Source organism: Mycena indigotica (assembly GCF_014461135.1).
Source record: "Mycena indigotica strain 171206Taipei chromosome Unknown Mind.scaff0024, whole genome shotgun sequence".
Classification (NCBI taxonomy): Eukaryota; Fungi; Basidiomycota; class Agaricomycetes; order Agaricales; family Mycenaceae; genus Mycena; species Mycena indigotica.
Window position 1 is genome coordinate 161,749 of NW_023503023.1, and position 9,320 is coordinate 171,068.

The window sequence follows — 9,320 nt, forward strand, 5'->3', positions numbered from 1 at the left end:
TTCTCACACGGAAGCGTGTTGTCATATGCGCGTCTGTCACAGTCTCCTCAGTTCTGTGAAGCACACGAAATCAACCGTATGCGGCACACCTAGTACCGCGTCCCGCAGGACATTATACGCTCCACGACATACTCAGCTCCGTTGAGGGGCAGATTCCCGCTGATCACATCAACGGGCATGGCCACGACTGTCGCGTCATTTGGCAGGCTGTCTATTTTGCTTGTCGTGCTCATTTCCATGGAGAGACGGGGGAGATGATCTGGGCCTTTTTAAACCCCTGGGATCCTCTACCCGTCAGATGACGGGAGCCGCACGCCACGACACCATCAACTTGGTTATCGATTCATGGAATACCTCCAAAGTTTTTCGTCAAGCAAAACTGCTTGCCGATGAACGATTAGATGCGCTCCAGCTGTTTGAACTGCATATGGCAGTAACTGAGGATCTCGCTCGTCAGCATGCAGACGAGGTTGGTGAATGGTCCCGGCTTTCTCGATTGCCACAAAAATCACGAACTGGAGAATGGGAAAGTGCTTATCAGCATAGGTCTACTGCAGGTACATAATAACCGACTTACTTTTGATTTGGGCACTGACTGGTTGTAGTAATAACTATCGAGGACGTTTTGTCAAGTATGGTGGCTGATGAACGATTGAAATCAGCCTCAAGATCAACTGGCGAAGACGAGCCTCCCTCGGCAGCTCGATGGATTCATGATGGGATTGATATTGAGCGACAGCAGTACGTATCACTAGGTTCTTGTCCTGTTGCTGTTACTGAGAACAGAGACAGAATGCTTATTATTGCGTTGCTTAAAAGTCATCGTGAGCATCCACTTCAAGAAACCTGGGACACAATAACGCGGGTTCGTGATACTCTGAATACGGCACTGAGACAATTTCGGGAACACCAACGTGCAATTTACCCACGTCTACAACTCAGCGCTCTTGACATTGATGAACCAGAGTTGACCGAGATTCAACTCCCGTCCTGGCGAATCAAGCATCACCAGCGCTTGGTTTCCAGCACTGATCCGGATGATGTGGCATTGCGGGCAGCTGAGATCAAGCTCAGGTGCAGTCAAGCGGAGAATGGCATTCTGGCAGTACAGGCTGCTTCTTTGGCATTGTCAGCAACGAAAAAGGCTCGTGAGCTTGATTATCGTGGACAGGGTGGCATTACACGCTCTCAACGAAATGAGCAAAAGGCCATCTTGTCAAGGATCACGAGATCAACACGCACAACCGAGCTCGAGATGCGTTGGTGGACCTGGACCATATCAAGAAGGACTCAGATCAACCATTTCCGACTCTCAGCCGACGTGATACGCGGCGCAAGGAGACACATCTCCATCGTGCAAAAGGAGACTCACGTCTTTTTGATGGTACTGCTTGGTATCTACAAAGCGGAACCAAGATTGCCTCAAAATCAATTTCTTCATTACTTCAGCCGCTTTCAGATGGAGCTAGTGACTCTGAGGATGAGCCACAGCTACTCACAGGGACCAAGACACTCAAACGATCTGGTAGGAATATTTCTCAGCATACTCAAATTTATTTTGAATATTTATAGGTCCTCAGAAATCACCTCGCCCTGCCAAACGTGTCAAAGACATCCTACCCAACACCAGTGATGAGGATGAAGCAGCAGAGAATGGCACTACAAATTCACCTGGGCCACCACAGGGAAGAACACCAAAAAGGTTACACAAGAACAAGTCACCTATGAAAAAGGCAACCAAAAGTGATGGTTGGATCTGGATGGATAGTTGGACAAAGGGTCATATCTCCAATGACTCTAAAGTTGCTGAATATAAACAAGAAGGTGTGTGTTAATATGCTTAACTTATCTTGTCACTAAATAATAAAATAGCGGATCGTGTACAGTACCTGCGTGCTGAAGCTGAGATGTACCGCTGGCTAGAGCAGTATGAAAGGAAGCATGCTGAGCTCTGGCGGGTCATTGAGCGCTTTGGGCATGATGCTACTGTGTGGGAGGGCCTTGCAAACCGTGCAGAGGCACAGAATGGTGTGGCATCAGGGGCTGTAACTTTTGCCCGAATGCAGGCTGCCATGTCCAAAAGGCTGCAACACAATGCTAGGGTAATCTTTTGCCACCCTGACTCTGGTGCACATCATGATTGGATTCATGCAACAAGTTTTGATGATCTCATATCCCGAATTGGGCATTGGCGGGAGGCAGTGTTCAAATGGATGGATAACATGGGTATTCACCGTGCATATAAAGATTTTTGAATATATTTGTTTATTTATTATTTTATTTTATTTATTTATTATTTTATTTATTTATTATTTTGATATGAGAAAATTCATTATATACAACATACATGCCAACATATAGTGAAAATCAGAATATAAGGAGGGAACTTAAGTTCACAAGCCAGACTTAAGAGGATATTTGGTTTGACCAGTAGAACTTAAGATAAGCTAATTTTATTTCACACACACCAGGGGATATATGGACCGGGCCCGAGGGCTGGATTTCTAAGGCGAAGGAAGAGCCGTGGGGGGTGGCAAACTTGTAGATGCAGCGCAGCAACGGCTAGCAACGGGGCGGCGGCGGCGGCGCAAAGCGGGTGGAGCAAGAAAGCTGACGAGCACGGGGAGTGGCATTCGACCATAGTCCTGGACGCACTGCCGGCCCGAGTTATGAGAACGAGCAGGCGATGTCTGGAGTAGAAATGCACCAGAGAAATTGGGCCTCGGATTGTCGTTCGTGTGCGGAGTGGCCCGCAGGGTGCGCTTAGGTATCGTCGTGCAAGCGCATCGTCGTCGTGGAGCGGAGGAAAGAAACCAGAGATTGATGTCACGGCCGCCGAGCCCGGACCTGATGCCGATCGCCAGTGCCACGTAAGCAGCCACGCCTTGTCTTCTCCTTCCATGTGCGCGGGAGACGGTCCCGCCCCTGGTCGGAGCGCGGCACGAATGCTATGCTTGAGCCACAGCGCGAGTAGGAGCAGGGATGGGCTGCGACGGTCGATTTGGCGTGGCTTGAGGTGCGTGTTGTGCATTCAGTCTCTATTTCGCTGATCTACTCCCCCAGTAATCCCTCACTTTTCGCTGGCGAGTCTGACACCCAGGGTGGCGGCCTCTACTGGGCGGAAACAAGCGGCGTGAAATCAGCCGCGGACGGCCCGGATGGCAAGCAGCAGGGCACAACCAGGCGGGGACAAGGTGCGTGTGCTATTTCGTCCGCGTAACTGGGTCCTGATAATTCGCTACGCGTGTTCAAGTTTTTCACGGTCGTTACCCATGTCTTGCTCATCACGCAGAGCCAATCGCTCATTTCACTAATAGGTCTACTGCCCCCACCGACGGCGCTCCGCCTTCCGCAGACACCACCGGCCCGTTCGCCGGCGCTGCAATCGATTCCCATTCCACTCCTCTCCACCTGCCCCCCATGTCCTCTCCAGTCCCCGTCTTCGACGCAAAAGCGATGCCCTTCCGCCCGGTTGGGCCCCAGCGGTCTGCGCGTGCCGCTCTTCTCTCTCGGCGGCTGTCCGTCTTTTGCGCATTCCCCATTGGCTTTAGCTGAGCTCTCGACAGGGCTCACCCTCGGAGGCTCCGTCGTCGGCGAGAGCGTCAAGGACATCATGCAGGCCGCCGCCGAGAATGGGATCAACATGTTCGACACCGCGGAGGACTACCAGAAAGGTGCGGCTGAGCGCGAAATGTGCGTTCCCTGAGATTCCCTTCTGACCACGCTTTCTCTGACTCCAGCAAAATCAGGGGACACGCTATCAAAGAACTTGGCTGGCGCCGCACGGACCTCGTCATCTCAACCAAGATATTCTGGAGCCACGAGCCAGGCACGGGCCCGAGCGACACGGGGCTGTCGCACAAACAGTGCGCCACCTTCCTTTCCTTCCTACAACTCTGACTGGCAACAGCGTTATCGAGGGGCACGAAGGCTTGTTTGCGACGGCTCCAGATGGACTATGTCGGCGTCATCTTCGCGCATCGTTGCGATACCACCGGTGGGTTTCTTACATTCGCCATAAGGAGGTCAACTGGCGCAGGCTAGTTCCGATGGAGGAGATCGTCCGCGCATTTAACTATGTTATCGACCAGGGCTGGGTGAGTGGTGGATTTTGTCTATCCATATCCACTAAGATTCACACGCAGGCTTTCTACTGGGGCACCTCCAGTGGAGCGCGCACCAGATCGAGGAGGCGCATCGTGAGCGTGTACCTCTCCCGAGACCTCCCGTCGCTTACCCGCCAGCACAGATGTTGCCACGCGCTTAAACCTCATCGCGCCGATCGCAGAGCAGTGCAAGCACAAGTCTGCGCCATCTTCTTTCTTCCTTCGAAATAATGCTGAGGAGACGATAGCATGTTCCACCGCGAACGTCCGGAGAAGGAATACGGCGTGCGTGGGCAACCATCAAACTTCAGCAGTAGCTAATGCTGACTTTGTAGCCCTTTGTACGCCAAATGCGGCCTGGGCACAACCGCATTCTCTGCACTGCAGGGCGGACTGCTGACGGGAAGGTATATCCTCCTCAACCCTCTAACACGTAAACTAACTTTGCTAGTACAACGCCGGCATCCCAGACGGCACGCGCTTCGCCACCGTGCCCATGTTCCTGGGGGCGACGGAGGGTCCCCAGGGCGAAGAGCTGCTTTGGAAAGTGCGTCTCCTCAGCCAAATTGCTGCGGGTGCGTCGTTTCTCCCGACTTGCTGAACTCTGGGCGGAACCGCGCTGGCGCTCGCGTGGGTTGCGGCGCACCGCCACACTTCCACAGTCATCCTCGGCGTGTCCTCCGTCGCACAGCTCGAGGCGAACCTCGGCGCGCTTGAGGTCCTGCCCAAGCTGGATGCTGCGGTGTTGGCGCGGATCGAGGCTGTGTTGGGTAACCACCCGCAGGAGCCGGTGCGTATTTCTCTATCCAATGATGAGGTGGATAATGCACTAATGATGTTGGTGTAGGAGACGTATGGTCGCCCGCCGCTGGATCAGGGCATCCTTTGACTCGGTGCAATATCACCCCTATCTTTCCTTTGACCACAAGATCAGCTCAAGTAAGGAAGAATACAAATGCCACTCATTCTCTCGTTTATCAATATTGAATATCTTTTGTGATCTGGTGTGCTCAATTCGTATGTGTCTATATCATGATTATCGTCCTTTGTCCACTGGAGGTTGAGATGGAAGGGTGGTGCAAGTATCAAATCCAGCTCAGATTGGGGCACGGCGAAGCAGCTGCCTCCGTAGCACTTGTCCTGTCTGCATCACCAAGGTGTCGGACGAGGAACCGCTCCGGGGCCACGGCGAGAGAACATACTCGTGTCCAGTACTTGACTTCGAGCCGCTGCAAACCCAAGGGAAGACTAGCCGGGAAGCCCGTGAGGAAGGCGGCAGGCTGTGATAGTATTGAGTAGGGTATGGGCACAGTTCGGATGGCGACACTTAGGAGACATTCACTTACGGCGGGCACAGCGTCCGGACAGCATCGTTACGGTGAAGTCGAGGGTATGCAGGTGCGGAAAATGTGCAAAGACCCGCCCCACCACGGCAAGATCGCCGTCCTCCGAGTCGCATTCGAGGGTGAGTGTCGTGATTGTCACGGGGATGCACTGCCTATTGCGCTGCAGCACGGACACTAAGCTTGTGGCATCAGCGTTTTCGACATGCAATGTGTGGATAGACGGTGCAATCCGCAGGAGGAGGGGTAAAGCTTCACTGGCTTCATACGTGGTCGTGAGCTTGAATACAGCGGGAAACAACGGTTCGCCGCCGTTAGGGCCATCCCACGGCAGCCCCGGATCGTCCACATAGAGTGCCGCCTCGACACTAAGCTGCTCAACTGCGGGAAAGGCCGCTTGCAGCTGCACACAGCCAGAGTAGGTTAGCAACGCGCCGCAGCCCTCGGAGAGTCTAAGCGCCAGGTGTTTTACGTGAGGTAGCACACTCGTAAGCCCTTCCACTGGTTGATCCATGTCCAGGCTGACCGCGGAGAGTGTGATGGGCTCAAAGAGCGCGAACCATTCTGAGCGTGCACGTGGGACTGTATGCTGCCGAGGTGGCGACTTTGACGCTTGAGACACGGATACGGATGTCGAGTGCGTTAATAGCGGCACGAAGGAATGCCTGGATCTCGGAGTCCACAGAACAGGCAAAGAGATCCAGCTCAATCGGGCCGCGGACCTGCGCAAGGTTGGCGAGCGCAGAGAGCGTGAATATGAGACTGTGGCCATAGAATTTGCGTAGGTTAACGAACTTGGAGATGCCGGCGAATAGCACGTCACAGATGGTGTGCGTGCCGGCTACATCGTTGAATACTGCGTCTCTGCTTCTTTCGGCGAAGCCATTCACTTCCTCCCAGGCGACATTGATGCAGTGCACATACGGCGCAATGGCGGGGGACATGAAGAAGGCCAGTTTTGCGATGGCATCCACCACCTCATGAGCAGGTGGGAGCTTAAGGATGGCGCCGCCTGACCAGGCAATGCGCTCCTCCGCGGGCGCATATGGCTTCACGGCAAGCTTGCTGTAGAGGAATGGGCGGGCAAGCAGGCGCAGGCGACGAGAAGCAAGAGCGACGAGCTTGAGCTGGGCGGGCGACACATCTTTGAGCACGCCGTGAAAGAGTTCGTTCGGAAACATGGAGCGACCAGTTGCAGCCAAGCTGGAAGTGAAGAGAGGAAAGCGCTGCCACATATTGACAGCGCACACGTGTGCCCAGCCAATCGGCGTGCCCGGCGCGGAGCTAATCATGATGTGATCGCCCAGTCACATCTTACGCAATCGCCTCCCTTTTTGTTCCTGACGCCCATCTCGGCGCACAATGCCAGCCTTTGCAGCACACCTGCGGCGCCAGCTGGCGCAATGCTACGGCAACACTAACCGATACGCATCGCCAACCACCCCTTCTCCAGTCGCCAACTTCTCCGGGAGTCTAAATCTGTGGCGACACTGTGCTGCTGGAGATCTTTGCCTGGCGTGTTACGCTGTCCTCGCTTTCCCGACATCGCTGACCGAGCGCGCACCTTTTTTACAAGCCCACTCTTATCCTAGCTTATTCTCTGTCTTCAGACACCAGTCATCAAATCGACCGTATGCTCTACCCGAGCAGGAATACTAGCAACTGCCTCGGATTTCCCAACCGAACTTGGACCGCTGCCCGCGGTATGCAAAATGTGGTCTGGGCCATACTGGATTCTCCTCCCGCTGCAAGCTTGGACCTTGGCTTGTGCCCAACCACTGGCAGTCCTTTGATGCCCGCGCCGCAGCCACCTCAGCTTCCTGACGCCCAACTCGGTCAGCACCATCTCTTGCACATCGACAATGATCATCATCTTCCAGCATATGGACCTGCCGCTGGAGAGTGGTCATCTTCGGATTTGTTCCTCCACTCCGGTCCGGTATTTATACTAATAACTATGCAGCGTGTGTGCAACAGCACTGTCGAGGACACGAATTAACTCGTCTCGATGCAAAATGCCAGCCTCAGGGGCAGATCTACGCAACACTAGCCGATACACATGCCCCAACAACTCCTTCTCTGGATGCCAACTTATTCGAGAGTCTAAATCTGTATTGAGACTCTCCGCTGAGACGAAATTGCTAACACAGGACTTACACCGGCGCATCGATTCCGACTCTGTGGGTCCGGACTTGGCAAATCAAACGTCGACGCAACTTGAAAGCTCACGCTAACGGGTCTGCGCGCTGGCCATCCGGAGACGATCGTGCCCGTGGTGCTGCTTGCCATCCGCCTCAGCGCTATGGAGGATAATCCGTACACCTGACACAATATCACACCAGGCGCCTGCCAGGCTACCGATTCACCGCGGATTGGTGGCCGCCGCGCTTGCGGTTGGCTTATGCCCAACTGTGGCCGGGCCGTGGATGCTATCGCTGCGGCCGCGTCAGCTTCCCCACGACGATCTTAGCTGCCGACCGGCGCATCGACATCAACTCGACGACGCGCCGCTGAAGAGCATCCTAACTCGGAGGCGTGTTCGAGCTGCCCTGACGTCATTGGCGTCTTCATCAAGATGTTCTGGAGCGGTGGAGCAACAACACGGACATGGGCTGTTTGCGCAAGCAGTGCGCTATCTTTATTCCTCCACTCTGCACCGGTATTCATGCGATGCAGCCCGTGGGCAACAACGCTGTCCATTAGCGCCTCCAAATGATGCGCGCAGCAGATTGACCTCGGAGAAGCCGCACTGTATACTTCTCCAATGCTCAGTGTGCTCTTCCACCTTATCGGTCTTCTGAAAGCACTGATCAACCGACAGTGTGTTCCACCATACTGCATCTGCATTCGACCCTCAAGCATCTATCCCGCGCGGCCCATGTTCTGCGGGATCACGGACATGCCCGTCCGGCGGCGCGGCGCACTCCTCAGCCCGCCGGCAGGTGCGTCGCGGATGGGGACCCACCTGCGTACCGTTTTGTTGACGTCGGTGGGGCACCGGACTGGTCCCGGGTCCTGCATCTCGTCTCCTGCCAGGGACGCTGTTCGTTAGCCCGGGAGAGCGTCTTATGTGCCTTGAGCTGCTTAATTGCCAAATTAATGTGTGGATGCATCAATGGTCCCCGCGTGCGGCGACAGATACCAGCGGCGGAGCTAGCTCCACACGTAGCCTGTCTGTGTCCTAGTCGGACACCATCATCTGTCTCCTTCACTCCAATGCCCAGTGATCCACTGAGATCAGCACTGAAGAGCCTCGTGGATTTTTACAAAGAGATGTGCATATGGGCATGGTCTAATACCTCAGCTGCAGGAGCGGAACCTCAATCATGATATGATGCATTGCCGGGCAGCGTGAGCGCAACTGCGCCAGCAGCCTGTCGGGTCGGGCACCGCGAGGTTCGCGTTCGGCGCAATCACTGTGTCGCGTCGGACTGCCGGGATGACCTTCCCATCACACTGAGCCCTTTAAGTGTGGACGGAAGACGCGGAGGCAGTGACGCAACAAGGGCCAATACCTGCGACTTCCAGATCAGTGTAGGATACTGACCTATTTCATTCAATTAGGCGGGTCACGGTCACATCGGATTTTTTGGCCGAAATATTTCGGCGGGTCACGGGTCACAGCCAAATCTTTTGGTCCCAAACTGTCCTAATCGGGAAGATTTCGAAATTTTCGGCGCCTCAGGCGCGCCGAACTTCCCAATCGGGTAATAGGTCACGCGAAATTCGGCCTGTGGCCAGGTGGACATTTCGCCAAACGGTCACGGGTCACAGGCCCGCTGAATTGATCGAAATGGGTCAGTATTCCCTCCCCCCAGCTCCCCCCCACACACCAAGCAAGCAAGCAAGTAAATAATCACCACGACTCAAC

The 9,320-nt window shown here is 54.6% G+C and overlaps 1 protein-coding gene across 1 annotated transcript; it reads left to right on the forward strand.

The window, feature by feature from the left end:
• Nucleotides 1–298: 298 nt before the first annotated feature.
• MIND_01432100 (CxC2 domain-containing protein) lies at nucleotides 299–4,995 on the forward strand (the record flags this gene model as incomplete). The annotated part of the gene is made up of 18 exons (XM_037370700.1): nucleotides 299–557; nucleotides 606–741; nucleotides 793–1,148; nucleotides 1,202–1,525; nucleotides 1,573–1,824; nucleotides 1,873–2,102; nucleotides 2,975–3,194; nucleotides 3,318–3,518; nucleotides 3,567–3,693; nucleotides 3,750–3,866; nucleotides 3,911–4,097; nucleotides 4,169–4,199; nucleotides 4,250–4,304; nucleotides 4,355–4,391; nucleotides 4,442–4,513; nucleotides 4,558–4,681; nucleotides 4,769–4,896; nucleotides 4,954–4,995. 18 exons carry the CDS (start codon nucleotides 299–301, stop codon nucleotides 4,993–4,995), a joined length of 2,898 nt encoding a protein of 965 aa, XP_037212891.1.
• Nucleotides 4,996–9,320: the final 4,325 nt, after the last annotated feature.